General features: G+C 44.8%; 1 protein-coding gene across 2 annotated transcripts in view; it reads left to right on the plus strand.

Annotated features, from left to right (window-relative positions):
* LOC138262082 (probable global transcription activator SNF2L1) overlaps window positions 1–17,516 on the plus strand; it is a 1,420,807-nt gene that overhangs the window by 508,126 nt on the left and 895,165 nt on the right. For both annotated transcript variants that reach the window (XM_069211817.1, XM_069211826.1), the window contains exon 10: window positions 11,171–11,280. In XM_069211817.1, the coding sequence (XP_069067918.1) occupies window positions 11,171–11,280 (110 nt within the window). The remainder of the gene's footprint in view (window positions 1–11,170; window positions 11,281–17,516) is intronic.

Here is a 17,516-nt window from a genome sequence, read left to right on the forward strand (position 1 = left end):
GTAGACAGATGCCTCTGAACGTGGGATAGGAGCAGTCCTGCCCCAAAGAAATGATGATGGCCTTGACCAGGCTCTTGGTTTTATTAGCAGGAGGTTACTCCCCAGGGAGAAGCGTTGGAGTGCCATTGAGAGGGAGGTCTTTGCCGTGGTCTGGTCCCTGAAGAAGTTGAGACCATACCTTTTTGGTACTCATTTCACAGTTCAAACTGACCATAGACCTCTCAGATGGCTAATGCAAATGAAAGGAGAAAACCCTAAACTGTTGAGGTGGTCCATATCCCTACAGGGAGTGGACTTTGTAGTGGAACACATACCTGGGACTGCCCATGCCAACGCTGATGGCCTTTCCAGGTTCTTACACTTAAAAAACGAAGACTCTCTTAGGAAAGGTTAGTCTCATCCTCTTTCGTTTGGGGGGGGTTGTGTAAGGAAATGCCTCCCTGGCATGGTTACCCCGTAACGTTTTGCCTTTGCTGATGATAAGTTTTGATTGAAAGTGTCCTGGGCCACTGCTAGCCAGGCCACAGCCCCAGTGTTCTTTCCCTAAACTGTACCTTTGTCTCCACAATTGGCACAGCCCTGGCACTCAGATAAGTCCCTTGTAACTGGTACCCCTGGTACCAAGGGCCCTGATGCCAGGGAAAGTCTCTAAGGGCTGCAACATGTCTTATGCCACCCTGGGGACCCCTCACTCAGCACATACACACTGCCTCACACCTTGTATGTGCTGGTGGGGAGAAAAAGACTAAGTCGACATGGCACTCCCCTCAGAGTGCCATGCCAACCTCACACTGCCTGTGGCATAGGTAAGTCACCCCTCTAGCAGGCCTTACAGCCCTAAGGCAGGGTGCACTATACCACAGGTGAGAGCACTATGCCCCTACAGTGTCTAAGCAAAACCTTAGACATTGTAAGTGCAGGGTAGCCATAAGAGTAAATGGTCTGGGATTTTGTCAAACCCGAACTCCACAGCTCCATAATGGCTACACTGAAATCTGGGAAGTTTCATATCAAACTTCTCAGCACAATAAATGCACACTGATGCCAGTGTGCAATTTATTGTAACATGCACCCAGAGGGCATCTTAGAGATGCCCCCTGAATACCCACCCGACTTCTAGTGTAGGCTGACCAGTTCCTGCCAGCCTGCCACAAACCAGACAAGTTGTTGGCCAAATGGGGAGAGTGCCTTTGACCCACTGTGGCCAGGAACAAAGCCTGTACTGATTGGAGGAGATTCACACCTCCCCTTGCAGGAACTGTAACGCCTGGCGGTGAGCCTCAAAGGCTCACCCCTTTTGTTACAGCACCCCAGGGCATCCCTGCTAGTGGAGATGCCCTCCCCTCCGGCCACTGCCCCCACTTTTGGCGGCAAGGCTGGAGGAGATAATGAGAAAAACAAGGAGTCACCCACCAGTCAGGACAGCCCCTAAGGTGTCCTGAGCTGAGGTGACCCCTGCCTTTAGAAATCCTCCATCTTAGTTTTGGAGGATTCCCCCAATATGATTAGTGATGTGCCCCCCTCCCCACAGGGAGGAGGCACAAAGAGGGTGTAGCCACCCTCCAGGACAGTAGCCAATGGCTACTGCCCTCCCAGACCTAAACACACTCCCAAGTCTAGTATTTAGGGGCACCCTAGAACCCAGGAAATCAGATTCCTGCAACCTGAAGAAACAAGAAGGACTGCTGACCTACAAGCCTGCAGAGAAGACGGAAGACGACAACTGCTTTGTCCCCAGACCTACAGGCCTGTCTCCTGACTTGAAAACTTACAACCAGCGACACATCCGACAGGGACCAGCGACCTCTGAAGCCTCAGAGGACTGCCCTGGACTAAAGGACCAAGAAACTCCCGTGAGCAGCGGCTCTGCTCAAACAACAGCAACTTCTTTGCAACAAAGAAGCAACTTTTAAAAACTTCACGTTTTCCGCCAGAAGCGTGAGAATTCCCACTCTGCACCCAATGCCCCCGGCTTGAGATCCAGAGAACAAACACCACAGGGAGGACTCCCCAGCGACTACGACCCCGTGAGTAGCCCGAGACAAACCCCCTGGACCCCCACAGCGATCCTTGCAGAGAGAATCCAGAGGCTCCCCCCTGACCGCGACTGCCTGTAACAAGGGACCCGACACCTGGAACCAACACTGCAACCGCAGCCCCCAGAACCTGAAGGAAACAAACCTCAGTACAGGAGTGACCCCCAGGCGACCCTCTACCTAGCCCAGGTGGTGGCTGTCCCGAGAAGCCCCCCCCCTGTGCCTACCTGCACCGCTAGAGTGACCCCCGGGTCCCTCCATTGAATCCTATCTAGAACCCGATGCCTGTTTTGTACACTGCACCCGGCCGCCCCTGTGCCGCTGAGGGTGTGTTTTGTGTGCCTACTTGTGTCTCCCCCAGTGCTCTACAAAACCCCCATAGTCTGCCCCCCGAGGACGCGGGTACTTACCTGCTGGTAGACTGGAACCGGAGCACCCCTGTTCTCCATAGACGCCTATGTTTTTAGGGCACCTCTTTGACCTCTTCACCTGACCGGCCCTGAGCTGCTGGTGTGGTAACTTTGGGGTCGCCTCGAACCCTCATCAGTGGGCTGCCTATGCCCAGGAAGTGAGACTTGTAAGTGTTTTACTTACCTGACAAACTAACCTTTACTTACCTCCCCCAGGAACTGTTGATTGTTGCACTGTGTCCACTTTTAAAATAGCTTATTGCCATTTTAACAAAGACTGTATATGATATTGCTTTTATTTAAAGTTCCTACCTTACCTGTGTGAAGTACCTTGCATTTTATGTGTTTACTTCAAATCTTGAACCTGTGGTTCTTAAAATAAACTAAGAAAATATATTTTTCTATATAAAAACCTATTGGCCTGGAGTAAGTCTCTGAGTGTGTGTTCCTCATTTATTGCCTGTGTGTGTACAACAAATGCTTAACACTACCCTATGATAAGCCTACTGCTCGACCACACTACCACAAAATAGAGCATTAGAATTATCCAATTTTGCCACTATCTTACCTCTAAGGGGAACCCTTGGACTCTGTACACACTATTTCTTACTTTGAAATAGTATATACAGAGCCAACTTCCTACACAAACTCAATGGTTTTCTTAAAAAAAGGGTAGTGTCCCTTTCTAATGTCGGACTTCAAAACCTTTTTGAAATTATTTACTTCCAGATGTTCACTGGGACCAATCCATTTAGTAAATCTGATCTGGGCTCTGTAGCCGTCTGCCTCAAATTGCAACCAGGTCCCTGTGTACTGCAACCATTGTCTACCATTGGCACTTTGTGCTTTTTGGCTCTTTGTCCATTTAAATCTTTAAAAGGTATACTTCATGTTTCACTTATTGAATTATTAACTCATTTTCTTACATTCATGTTCAGTGGTGGGATTCAGAAGTTGTGTTTAGCAGAACTACTCAGTTTTAAAAGTTAAAATAAAAAATCTCTAAATTGAATTCATATAAAAAATTGAATTTTAATTGGTGTAAGGTATTTTATAGGGTCATTCAGATTTTTTAATTAATGAGTCCAATTTAAGCACTTTAAGTCCTTTTTGAGAACATGGAGGTAGATCTGTCTACAATGGAGAGCCTTAACATGGCAGAGGTGAGGAGAATATGCATGCAAAAAGAGATGAAGTTAAGCAGTGAATCTGGAAAGAAGGAATTTCACAGAACCTTCACATCCAACTGTTGTGAACACTGTGACAGTTCTGTTTAAGTATTTCCTGTTTTTCTCCTATGCTTGCTTTAGGTTTTTTTATCTCGTTTTAGAAATGTTGCTATCCTGCCCGCCTACTATTTAGACAACGGTTTACCTCACATTTTTTCAGATTTCTTTGTTGGTGGCCTTAGGACACTGAGCACTTCACTATTGCAGCCCAGTGCTGCCGTGCATGTGCTCTGTCCCCTAACCATGGTTTGATTGGTACAACCACAATTGCCATATTTAATTTACTTATAAGTCCCTGGTAAAGTGAACTACATTTGTTAAGGGCCTATAAATTAAATGCTACCAGCAGACTGCAGCACTGCTTGTGCCTCCCACTCAAGTAGCTCTTAAACATGTCTCAGGCCTTCCATTACAGACCCTGTGTAGTTTATACTGCTATGTCGACATGGCATTTAAAACCTCTTACCAAGCCGTAAACTCCCCTTTTATTCGGTATGAGTCACCCCTAAAATAGGCCCTAGGTAGCCCATAGGGCAGGGTTTTATGTAATTAAAAGGCAGGGCATATAGTTGTACGTTTTACATCTCCTGGTAGTGAAAAAATCCCAAATTTGTGTTTCACTTCTGTGAGGCCTACCTCTCTAATAGGTTAACTTTGGGGATTTCTTTACAATTAATAAGCAGTAATACCTACTTGAGAAGGAGTAGGCATGTCATGCTTAGTACCTATGGAATTGTAACTATAAATCCTCTTTAATGGTAAGATCAGATTTATTGTTACAATTTTGAAAATGCAACTTTTAGAAAGTTGGCATTTTCCCGCTCTTGGTTCTGGGTGCCTGCAGCCTGTCTACAATACAGGTCTGGGCTTGGTGAGAGCTGGAGTTTGTACATTCCCTCTAGACAGCCATACAGAAAGGGAGTTTAGGTGTGACTGATGGGTGATCAACATTCTGATGGCCCATCCTGGGAGGATGGGAGGGAGAAGCTGACACATACACCTGAATAAGTGCTGACACATAGACCTGACAAAGTGCTGCATAACCCCCTGTAGTGAACCTGGAGCCAGGACAGGAAGCAAGGACCTCTGTGTACTTCAAAGATCCAACTGGGTATGAGTACTGGACCTCTGACCCTACCAACTCGGTACACTGCTGGACCTGTGAAGAACACTGCCAGGAAGAAGGAATGCTGTGCTGCTAGAAGGACTGCCTCTTTGGATTTCTGCTGTGGAAGAACTGTTTTTCTCCTGTGCTGCCTGCTGCCCTCTGCCCTGCTGAGGAAGGACTGGATCTATCTCCTTTAAACCTAGAGTGACTCCTATGGCTCGCTGGCTGGCCTCCTGTTCTTTCGAAGTATCAAGAGACACAAAAGACTTCCAACTCGTCATCAACAGCACCTGGACTTTGCTTGCAGCAAGTCTTGCTCTGCCAGTGGGTGATAATCCAGTCCTAGACCCTTGGAAGTAGGTTTAAACCTGCCAGTACCTGCGTGTTGACGCCGTTGCGCCGATTGGAACCGACACATCCCTATCGACACCCAGCACATTACCACTGCTGCGAGGATCAAGGACACTGCATCAATACTGATGCATCACCGTTGCTGAGAGGATCGGGAGCATTGCATTGCCAACTGTATGACACATCACCTCTGTTCTCGACGCATCACTTACATCTTTGGGATCAACACCAGCGCATTGTCTCCCTTGCGCCTCACATCTTGTTCTCGACGTCAGTGCATCTCTGAACCAAGGTAGTGTTTCAGCGGACCAAGGCTGGTCCCTTTATCTGATCTGCGCTGCATTGCGATAGGCCTGAATTTTCAGAATTGACCTGATCTAGCACGACCACCGGTTGGCGCTTTATTTTTGTAAGCACTAAAACTAAGTTTATTCTTTAAAGCGTCACATCTACACTTTTACTAATTGGATTTTTGTTGTTTTGGCCTTGTTGTATTTATAAAAATATAATGTATTTAGCTAACCTGGTGTGGGGTCTTTTTGTGGTGTTTTTACTGTGTTACAGTTTGCAGTGTTGTTTAGATACTTTACGCATTGCCTCTCAAGTTACGCCTGCCTGATGTGTGCCAAGCTCCCAGAGGGTGAGCACAGGTTAATTTATGATGTGTATCTGACTTACCTTTACTAGGATTGTGACCTCTGCGAACCAGAAATCCAGTTTCTAATAGCTGTCCAACAAGAAGTTTACAAGTAGCTCTCCTGTGTGCAGTCCAGTCAGCAAAATTAGAAGCTTTTGATCCAGGCTGTACAATTGGTATTGAAAGTCTTTCTTCCTTCGATCAGAGGAAGGCTAGTGCAAGTGTTCGCGGACAACATCACCACCATGTGGTACTGCTACAAACGGGGGTGGGTAGGATCATGGACCATCTGTCAAGAGGCCCTGTGTCTCTGGACATAGCTGGAAGGTCTGGTCATTTCACTGATGGTTCAACATCTGGCTGGCTCTGTGAACACCAGAATGGAGAAACTCAGCTTTTGATGCTGAGCGGAACACAGATGGCATTTCCATCCAGAGTTGGTGCATGGCGTGTGGGGAGAACCTTGGTTAGAGCTGTTCACCACTGCTGAGAATGCGCAGTGTCAGCAATTCTGCAAGCTAAAATTTCAAAGGTGGCTCTTGCTCAGCGACTCCTTTTAGTTCGAGTGGAGCTCCTGCACACCTTTCTGCCAATACCACTTCTGCCCAGAGTTCTCAAGGAGATCATGAATGACTGGTCAAAGTCATTCTTGTGGCTCTGAATTGTGCACAAAGTGTCTGCTATCCCGAATTCATGGGCAAGAGCATCGGTCCTCCGATCAGGCTGACTGTTCAGGAGGACCTTCTGTCGCAACAGCAGGGAGGGGTCTTGCACCCAAATGTGCACACCTTCTCCATTCATATGTGGCGATTGAGTGCTACATATGACAGATTTCAACCTTTCTCTTGAAGTCTGTCAGCCACGCATCCCTCTACCAAGACAGTATACACCTGCCATTGGGACAAATTTGGTGCATTTTGTGCATCCAAGAACATTGACCCTCTTTCTGCACCCCTATCCCAGTACTGTTTGTACTTTCTCTGACCTAGCAGGGCTCTCCTCTGGGTGCTGGTAAAGGTCACTTATTAGCTATTTTGGCTTTCTTGCTGTTGCCAGGCCAACCTTCTTCGTTAAGTCACCTGTTGTGACTTGTTTTCTCAAAGGACTTCAACACTTGTTCCCTCCAAGACTATTGATTGTGCCCCAGTGGAACGTCAGTATGGTTTTAACTTTTCTCATGTGCGTGCCCTTCGAGCCACTAAACACTACCCACTCCACCTACACCCAAATATATCTGCTTTTCTGGTGGCCATAACATCGGCCAATATTCTGCATACAATCTCGGTGCACCCTGCTTGCACAACCTTCTACCCAAACAAACTGGTTCTGAAGACATGTACCTCCTTCCTCCTGTAAGTTGTGACACCTTTTCATGTTTGCCAGAATCTCACCTTGCCTTCTTTCTTTGCTCCACCTCACCCTTCCAAAGAAGTGAGACCCAACCGGCTAGATCCATAAAGTGTTGTTGTTATACCTGGAGTGCACTAGAGTTCTGGGTGGACGGGTAGGTGTTTATTGGGTATGTTGGAGCAAAGAAGAGTAGGACTGTGCAGAACCTAACCATCTCATGATGGACAGTGCTCTGCAAAAAAAACAATGTGCTATTCACTGGCTAAAAAGCTACCTCCTGAGGGCTGGCGCACTCATTCCAACTGAGCCTAGGCTGTGACCAATGTGTTAACTTGTTGAGTCCCTGTCCTGGACATCTGTCAGGCATCGATGTGGGTGTCATTGCACTTGTTGTGTGACCATTTTAGTTATAGATTCATACATGTTATTTTAGCGAACCAAGCCTGCTGTTGTGCATTTTAACCTAGATATATTTTTTTCAGCTTTGTTTATTATTATTTTAACAATAGCCACATTTGCTGACTTGTTATATTTTCTCTATCTAGCTGTCCTTTGCCTAGGTCAGCACTGTGTTCTTAAACAAGACATTCCTTTCACTCTGTGCTTTTCTCAAGGCTGCAGTAAGATAGGTTGTCGGCAAACATGGTAACGCTTTGTCTTTAGTGTTCATAGAAACATGCACACTCTTACGTAGGGATCCTTTCTTGAGACATCAGCTGTTTTATTATAAAAACACTACTTTGACCCATGTACTTTGGAGGAAGATTCCAGCCAGATGACCACGACTGTATGAGGGATAATGACTTCACACGGGGACCTGAAGGGCAGAATTAGAGCTTAACATGCTGTGCTCTAACATATCCTATGTAGGAACTATTTTAACGGCTCTAGTGACAATATGGTAGCGTTATTTTTATGCTTTACTCTCCTTGTCACAATTTTAATCCTGTCATGCTTCATCGTCCTAGTTATTGCAGTACATGCTTTATTATCCAAGACGCAGTTATTTCAATAAAACATTATTTAACTCTATTCTGCCTTTGATGTGTATTTGCGGGACCAATGTAAGTGAGATAAACAGATGAGATCTGAGTGACCATGATTTACCTGAGAGTCAATTGTGTCATGCGCAAATCCGGATTAGGCCGACAGGTGTCCCCTGCAGTGGGTTCATACTCAGTCCCCCACAGTGCAAGTGATTCTGCCGCCCAAATCCAGTAGTCTCATTAGGATAATGAGAGCCTATGCGACACACTTTTTCACCAAACATTACTGTCTGAGGAGTCAGCTCCATTGTTATGGGCATGTCGCCCGATCTATAATGCAGGAGTTTTTGATCTAACCTGTTCACAGACGCACTTCCGAGGAGATATTGCTTTTGTATCTATTCTAAGGTAAGGAATCTATGGCAAAAATTCTCTATCAAATTAATAAGTTACTTACCTTGCCTGGTAGAGACTATTTATCTGCAGATTCCTTCCCAACCCTCCCTGCTTTGCGAACTGATTGTATTATAGGCAAACATAAAAGAAAACAAGGGTAGTAGTGGTACATTAACTGCATCTCCTATATGTGTCCAACAGTAACAGAAACAAGTGTATAGTCCAGTTCAATCAAAAACCTTGGGATGGTGCTAAATGATTACCAATGATCTACTACTCTAAGGCACAGACATGTACTCAATGGAGTAAATGCAGTGTACCAAGGTACACCCACAGCACTCGATGTGAGTGCCAAAATTAAGTCACAAAAGTTCCAGTATGATCCAGTCTATTTAATAGACAAATTTTTCTTCGTACAGAGTCAAAGCATCAAAAATTTTAATCATGTAAAGCCAGTCCTTCATTTATCCAATGACTTATCGAGAACCAACACGTGTTTTGTCACTAATGTGACTTTTTTCAAGGCTGTAAAGTAACGAGTATACATTCAGTACAAGCCACAGATTTCTTACCGATCATCCCTCCATTGCAAACAGATTTTTCCACAGTTATACTAAGTTACGTGTGTTCCCAGCCCTCTGACTTCTCCTTACCTAGCAGGTCACACCTCAGTTAGCCCCCATGGATTGCTGTTGTTCTCTTTTGCCTTGTTAAGCCAGCTAGCTGTATTCCATGACAAATGTTAACTCCACGCAAAAGCATCACTGAACCCCCTAGCCAATCATATTAACTCTTGAGGGGGGTGGGGGAAGGTTCTTTCTTAAAACCTTCTTTCTACACTGAGTTACTATATATGATTAATCTACATGTTTTACATTGTTCATACATGTCTGGTAAGTTTGCTGATCACGCCCTTTGGAGATGCTTAAATTGGCTTACTATGTGTTATGTTTCATGAGATTGCTGAAAATACAAATGCAACTTACATGACCTAATATATTGTTTATAGCGGAAAAAGATTTAATTAAAAGATATTAAAAAAAAATGGAATAGCTTAATGGTATTGAGGGAACCCTTGTACTACAATGATCACATCAAGCATTGCTATCCATCTACCAAAAGGATGATAGGGATTTTCAAGGGCACTCCTATAGCTGATCCACATCCACAGATTGGGGATCCTTGCAAAGAGCGTAACTTTCCAATGCGGGCAGCCTCCCTCATGTTAACCATGGATTAAGTATATCGGTTTTTCAGTCAGAACGTAGGAACAATACCCCTGATCGATGTTTTAATAGTAAAATCCCTGTGGACTTCCTGCTAAAACTTCCATGTCACCCACCAGTGAAGGAAAAACACCTTCACCTTCAGTAATTGAAACATGCAATCCTCTGTTTGTTTCTCAGTTGACCAGCAGAACAGGTACCCATCCATTAGCCAGTGCAGTCAAAGCTTATACTTCAGTTTTTTTCTGAAAACGACATGCTGCTGGAGGCCTATCCTGTTCTTCAGAGGCTTAAACCGGTTCTTCAAAAAGCAACCCTTCAGAATGGCCACCTCATTGAAGCTGAGCCTGCTTATTGCATGGTGACACAACCACTGAATGCTAATCGTTTGTCTGCAAAAATATTTGTATAGTGCAACCACAGTACAGAAGCCATGGAGTGCTGAACAGTGAGCAAAGCCTGTAGAAATGTTTCATGATTGTTTACAGAGAGATAGGTTGCAGATGAGTCCCTTTTGTGTGAATGGATGGTGTTCCATGAGGAAAAGAAATTAGGTTTTAAACTTTTTTTTTTTATTGCAGGTTTTAAGCAGCTCTAATGTGTGTAGGCATGCTGTACCAAATGCGGGAAGTGTAGGTAGAAAGTGTCTTCCTTTTGTTTTTTCCTAGCTAATGTAACACAAAATCAGATTTATGGTTGCCTCTCGGGCAGGGGAGCGGTCAGCAAATTCAAGTAATTGGCTAGCATTTGCACAGTTTCCAGATGTGTAAATATTCTACTAAATAAACATTATTGTGTTGTTTAGGGCATGGCAATACCAGTAATGCAGCACTAGAATTCTGTTGATACCCATCTTGATAGGTGATGAGTCAAGAGTTAGGAATCCCCACAAACCTCCGCAAAACCAAAGACCTCCTGCTCTTTAGAAAAAACCTCAAGACTTGGCTGTTCTAACAGTAACCCTCCCCCCGCTCTACCCCCCTTTTTAAAGCGCCTTGAGACCCTCACGGGTGAGTAGCACGCTCTATAAATTCTTTTGATTGATTGTTTCAGATGCAGTGCTAAATATCTGTAGGTCGCTAAGTAACTTATTTTGCTCCTTAGTTTTAGTGTAGATTTGTTTCCTTTATTACCTCAGTCTAATGATGAACAATGAGGTTCTGATTTACATTTTCCTGCACTAGCATTTAGTTTCTGCTTCATTTGTTTACAGCATACCACTTTTCTGCAATCTTATTTATTTGGTGCATTTCCCATTAAACCTGTAAACATTCCTTCACCTGTGGGTGTCAGAAAGCAGTCGCTTTCTTGATACTTGAGCTGCTTTCATTATGAGAGTTGGCTTCTACATTTAATTGATAAGATTAACATGTCTGTAATTGTGATTTTTTTGCAGTAAAACTTGAAGCTTCCCACACTCAGTTTGCTTTTGTTGCTGTAGGTTTTGAAACCTTTTCTATTACGTCGTATAAAAATTGAAGTGGAAAAAAGCTTGCCTCCTAAAAAGGAAGTGAAAATATACCTTGGACTGAGCAAAATGCAAAGAGAATGGTAAGGTGATGGTTGCCTAGTCAACATTCTGAAAATGTGTTTGGTGGAGCTTTTACCTAATGTGACTTGTAATGTGAGTTGGAAAAACCATTAAATTCTGGTTATCTGCATACTACAATGTTTGTACCTAAAAAGGTAAACAGTCAAAAATGTTTTTTGCTTTCTCTATAGCATAATGATCTAAAAAATATCTTTATCTAAACCAGCAGTCTTCCATTCTTTTTTATACTAAGAGCTACGGCTACTGAAGGAAAATAAGTTTGATATACTAATAATCCTGTTAACATTACACTAGCGATAACCCAAATATTTCAGGCAGAGTAACCAGCAGAAGGTCAGGAAAAGATTTGTTATTATGAACTGTCTCCACATGAATAGTTAACAACAGAAGCAGTAAGAATCCTCTGGCATAACCCCAGCTATAAGTCTTGCCAACTTAGCTTGAATTACCACTTATCTATCAGCTTTAAATGTGTTTTGGAAACGCAAATTTCTCCATTATTGAATCTTTCATAGAGTCACATGCTTAAATCTTCCCTGTCATCGAGGTGGGAGTCCTGCATTAACTGTATTAAGTTGTGTGAAAATGATCATTGAACAACAAACCTCATACAAGAGACATTAGCAACCAATTCACTGCTTTGTAAGGTGAACCAAACAGAAAACAGCTCCTGAATCACTGTTCCCCCTCAAAGCCCCAGATTTCTTACTGCAGGTCGTGCAAGGGAGTCTTCCTGAACTCCGCTCAGATTCATAAGTGTAAGAACTTATATTCTGCATCTGTTGACATTTCAGTGAACTACTACTGATTGAGGATAGTATCTTGGATGTTGAATCCTGTCAGAGTGAAGTCATGCCAAATCATGTGGAAGACTCAGATTATTCTCTGAGTGTCCTCATAAGGAATGCCTTTATTGTCTGCATCCTCATCATGCACCAAGGGAATGCATACATTGCTGTACATTTTCTGCCAAACCCATTGAGAGATAGAGTCCACACTTCTTCTTTGGCTACAGAAAATGAAGGCAATAGAAACCTCAGGCTCTGAAGATGAAAGAAGAGGAAACATCACCTCCTCACCAGAAAGCCCACAACAGGGAACGACAAGAGGAAAAAGACTCCTTAGTTGAACCCTCAAAGAAGGTTCACAAAAGCAGGGACAAAAACACCCTGAAAGGAGTTGTCCTTTGTGATGGTGAAACCTCCTTTTTTTCCTGAGAAGGAACCATCAAAACTCAGAGCTGAACCATATACTCCTTGTGAGGGAGAAACTTCAAAGGTTAAAAAGTCATCAACTGACCTGATGTGGACAAAGCATGTGTCAATGAAGAAATCATCAATGAGACTGTAGTTGGCAACAGTCACAAACTCCTCGACAATACCTTCCTTCTTGAGGACCACATTTCCAACAACATCATTGCCAATGAAACAGTTGACAGCAAGAACATTACTACCATCTCTGCTACTATCCGAGCTTGTTTCTTACTTTGAACATAAAAGCTCATAATCACCAACAACATTGATGACTGCGTCAGTGACGGACTTCTCCATGAAGCCATCGGAAAAAATTTCTATTAGGTAAAGTCTCACCCTTACCACCCACATGTCTTTTGAAAGTGAAAGAGTCTGATTATGCCCAGCTCAACGTCATGTGAAATGCCACATGTGATGATGATAATGCATATCTGGAAGGGGATTTTTCCTTCAAAAGAAGACAAGAGGCAAAGTCTAAAGAAGCTTTTCAAGAACAATATGCATATGAAGAAGCATATGATCAACGTTGCTACCAAGAACCTGTTCTGTAGATGCCACTAGGATTGGTTACAGATCTTGGCCACATGCTTTCTGATTCTAACAATAGATTTACTAAATCAGGCAACCCTCCTCCAAAACCATAGTTGAATCCTGCTCTTCAAAGCTCTACATCCCCTCAGACACCAAATGTATTACATCATGTGAGCCCACCGCCACCCCTGCACCTTCAGATGATAGTGGAGGATTTCATGCTTTCCTGGAAAGGGCTTCTAAATGGTTTGATAGTCCTGTACAAGTTAAACAGACAGAATGTTTTCTTTTCAACTTTCAAGAATCATCACGAGCATCAGTGTAATGAAATTACTTTTTGCAGGTTCATCCCCACTTTGTGCCCCACTTTGTGACTAATAGGTAATGCTGTAATCAAGCTGTGATGCACTGGGCCCTGCTGACCAGACCTCCGTGCATGTGATCTGACCATTAAAAGTGTATGTTTAGTTGGCTTATACCCAATTGGCATAGGTTAACTTACTTATAAGTCCTTAGCATATGGTACCAATGGTACCCACGGCCTGTAAAGTGGCCCTTGTGGACTGCAGCACTTATTGTGCCTCCAGAGTTTGGCAAGGTAAAGCATGTATCCTCGTCTGACAATGCAGTCTGGTAGAGCAGTTTTAAACTGGTAGCTCAACTTAGCCATTTAAAGTAATGGCACAGCCCAAACCTTTCCTTTTTAATATATACAAGTCACCCCCCAAGGTAGGCCTAATGAGCACTAAGGCAGGATGCTGTATATTAAAAGTAGAATGTGTGTTTTTACATTTTCGGACAGTAGAAAATGATTTTTTTTTTCTGTAGAAGGGCTATTAGCCCCATTGGTGAGTACAGGGTTATGCGCTGACAACACAGCCTTGTTAACTTCTGAGTGTGACTACTAAAGCTGATACTTTAAGGTATCAAAATAATTATTACATTAAACCAGACTTACTCAAGCTGAACTTAATGTAACTTTTTCACTACCTTCAACTTTAGACAGTTGCCACTTTGTTGCCTAGGTTTTCCAGTGACTGTTTAAGGTTGCTAACAATCTGCTGTCCTTGAGACAACCTTCTGCCCTCCTGGGGAGAGGTGTGAAATACTCTCAGGAAGGAGCACAAAGGATCTGCCAAGGCACTGGATGAGACCTTCCCTGGTAAGAAGGCCAAACAAGGTGTGAGCCCAAAAGATGAGTTTCAAATTTGAAGTTGTCTTTGAAGGGCAAATGCTGATCACACAGAGGAGAAACTGCTCTTTTGTTTTTGCAGACAGGCTGGCACCACTGGCAGAGAGGGAAAAGCCATTGCCATTTTTTTCAAGGGTAACGAAGCCTCCAAGTAGCCACACCTATGAGATGAGATACGAAGCTCCACAAGCGAAGAGAAGGGTTCTGTCATGTTAAGACTGGGCAGGAACAGCTAGATTCCACACTTGACGAGAAGTTGTCATTAGGTGGGAGGTAGCCATAATGCCCATGAGGGCAAGGTATGCGCTTAAGTGTCATCCCTGCCATCCACATCTCAGATCATAACTAGAGAGAGGATCGAAGAAGGACTGCCCTGATGTACCCTCGACCTGGAAAAGAGAGGCTGCACCAAAGACTGGACTGCACCTGCTGATCTTTGGACTAGCAAAAAGAGGACTGTGCCTGGGGCTCCCTGCTCGAGGAAAAGCTGTCCCTGGCCCCAGATAGAAGCAATGGATTTAAGAGTAAGTCAGCTAACTTTCTGTTACAGCTACAGGGCCATACAAGTTGAAAAAGTCTGCCGTGGTGAGTTGATAGGCAAGTTCTCCTGACCGCTGAAGCGCAGGCTGGGAGACAGTTTCAATGCTCAAAAATTGCACCTGAATCTGCAGAACCTGGGAGAATCGTCAGAGTGTAGATTGGTTGTCTAAGAAAGACTAATGTTAGTGAAAGGGAAGCGCTGATTTCACTGTAACCGGAGACCAGTGGCAAATGTTTTTTGGCTGGACTTTAACTAGACTTCCAGGGACATCCGCTCCAGGGTCCAAAGTCTCAGCACCAGATCATCATCCTCAACAGCCTTCAGCATACTCAGCATCCTGTATCAGGACCACTCCATTCATGTCTATGGTGGTTTGCTCATAGAGCCTGGAAGTGGATTGCAGACTGCTTTCATTCTTGCTGTGCTGTGCCATGCACCCCCAGGCAATAAGGGAGCAGTACCTCAAGCTCATTGCGACGATCTTGATCCTGTTTGAGAGGAAGGTCCTGGGATTGGTTGTGGAACGCTAGATCCTTGTCACACTTAAAGCCGTCTTGCCGCTAAGTCCCACAAAAAGAAGCATAAGAGCAAGAAGATGCGGAGGTCTTCAAGTTTGCCTTGTCCCTAGTGTCTTCCGATGAGGGAGTGTCATGGTCATCGTTCAAGGCCTGGCTCTGCAGTAGCGCCTCCTCTGACTCCGTGCCTCCCCAAGTTTCCGGGAACCAGAGTAACCTCCACCCATCTTCACATATTTTATGAGGCCATGCCACCTCATATTTCGGTGGCTTTATCCTGCTGGTGCATTTTCAGGTCACACAGGTTAGGGACGGGCCCCTACTGGTTCTCTGCTGGCGTTTCTGCCCCTGGCACTAGTGGCCCCTTGAATCCATAGATGGATCCGGACTGACACTGGTTGTACCTCCTAGACCTTCCCTCGCGCCGGTCCCAATGTCAATGCTTCTGGTGCTGCTTGCGCTCTCAAGCAGCGCCATCCCCATTCTCATCCCTGACTCTGACACTGAGCCTGAGGGGCGTTGTCCGACACCGACTCCGGTGCTGACTGGAGCCATAACTTCCATACCGGAGCCTGAGCCCTATTCCTTGGGCTAGGACTTTTAAAACATTGGAAGGGGCCACTGTACCCTGAATAATATTAGTCCCTGGATCCTAACATGGATGGTGTGAGAATTTGGTGGATGCTGGTGAGTTGGACACCCCACCAGATAGTGGCATGATCCCTCCTCCTACCGTGGCTACAGAAGAGGGAGCCTCTTGTGCTATGGTGGTGAGAAGGGCAGCTGAGGGCCTGGGCTTTAGCCTGCCCTCAATGGCAGTCAAGACTAATTTCCTTATACAACACCCTACCTTGGAGACTTGGTGTTCCAAGCCTCCACGTCCAGTGTAAGCCCTAGCCCCTAGTGCATTCCCTACCAACACACCGGATAGGAAATCCAAGAGGCTGGACGCCTTAGGCAAAAAATGTTTTCTTCTTCCAGCATGGCACTACAGTCTGTGAACACTGCAGTCCTTTTGGGATGTTACTCCCATGCACTGTGGAATTTGGTTGCGCATATGCCTCCCAGGGTTCAGAGGAATCCCAGGCCATACTCTCTCAAGCTATGCAGACAGGAGAGGTGCAGCCAACTTCATGATCTGATGTGGGCTGGACACAACCAACTTGCTAGTCAGAGCGGTTTCTTCATTGCCCTGCTTGGCTGAAAACTACTGACTTATCAGGGAATGTCCAAACCTCACTAAAGAACATGCCTTTTGATGGCTCCCTTCTCTTTTGAGACAAGGCATACTCAGCACTGGAGCACTTCAAGTGTAGCTGAGCTACAACCAGATCCTTCGGCCTTTCCATAGACCCCTGCTACAGGTGGGGGCTTCCAGCTGTGTCCTTACCCACCCAGCGACTGTGTGGTTAAGGACATGGTACTCACAGACCTTTTGGGTCCTGCAGCCAGAGGTCTAGTCAGTCCACCTGTCCGGCAGCCTCCAAACCTCTTTAGTTCACACTCCAACCATCATGGACAAACGGTGGGATGTCAATAACATCGGACCACTGGATTCTTCAGATTGTCCGAAGGGGCTACTCCCTCCCCTATGTAACTACCTCTCTTCCCATGACACCCACTTGCTGACGGAGGACCATCTCTCCTTACTCTCCCAGGAAGTGGTCAGATGGTGTTGACACCAGAAGTAAGTTGTGATTGCTATTCCTACTACTTTTTGATGCTCAAAAAGGACAGAGGCCTTCGTCCTATCCTAATCCTGTGCCCTCTCAATTTCTTTCTCAAACCCCTGTTGTAAATAGGGGTTTGAAAGGTGTGCAACACTTGTTCCAGCCTTCAACCTTCATTATGCTTCAGTAGCATCTTAATCTAGCCCTCACTTTTTTGAGGTGGGCTCTTGTACAGCCACTGCTCAACTGTCCTCTCATGCTCCTTACCATCAAAACGGCCTTCCTTGTGGCAGTTTCATCTGCCCAGAGGATCAGTGAGCTTCAGGCTCTCTTATCTAACCCTCCATAACTGAACATCTTCTAAGACTCGCTAGTTCTTGCACTAAAGTTTAATTCTTGCCAAAAGTTGTCACTCTCTTTCATATAGGACATTCAATCATCCTGCCTACCTTTTGTGCTCCGCCGTAGCCATCCACCTACTGGACCTAAAAAGCATTTTGTTGTTGTACCGTGATTACACAAAAGAGTTCTGT

This window comes from Pleurodeles waltl, chromosome 2_1 (genome assembly GCF_031143425.1).
Source record: "Pleurodeles waltl isolate 20211129_DDA chromosome 2_1, aPleWal1.hap1.20221129, whole genome shotgun sequence".
NCBI classification, from domain to species: Eukaryota; Metazoa; Chordata; class Amphibia; order Caudata; family Salamandridae; genus Pleurodeles; species Pleurodeles waltl.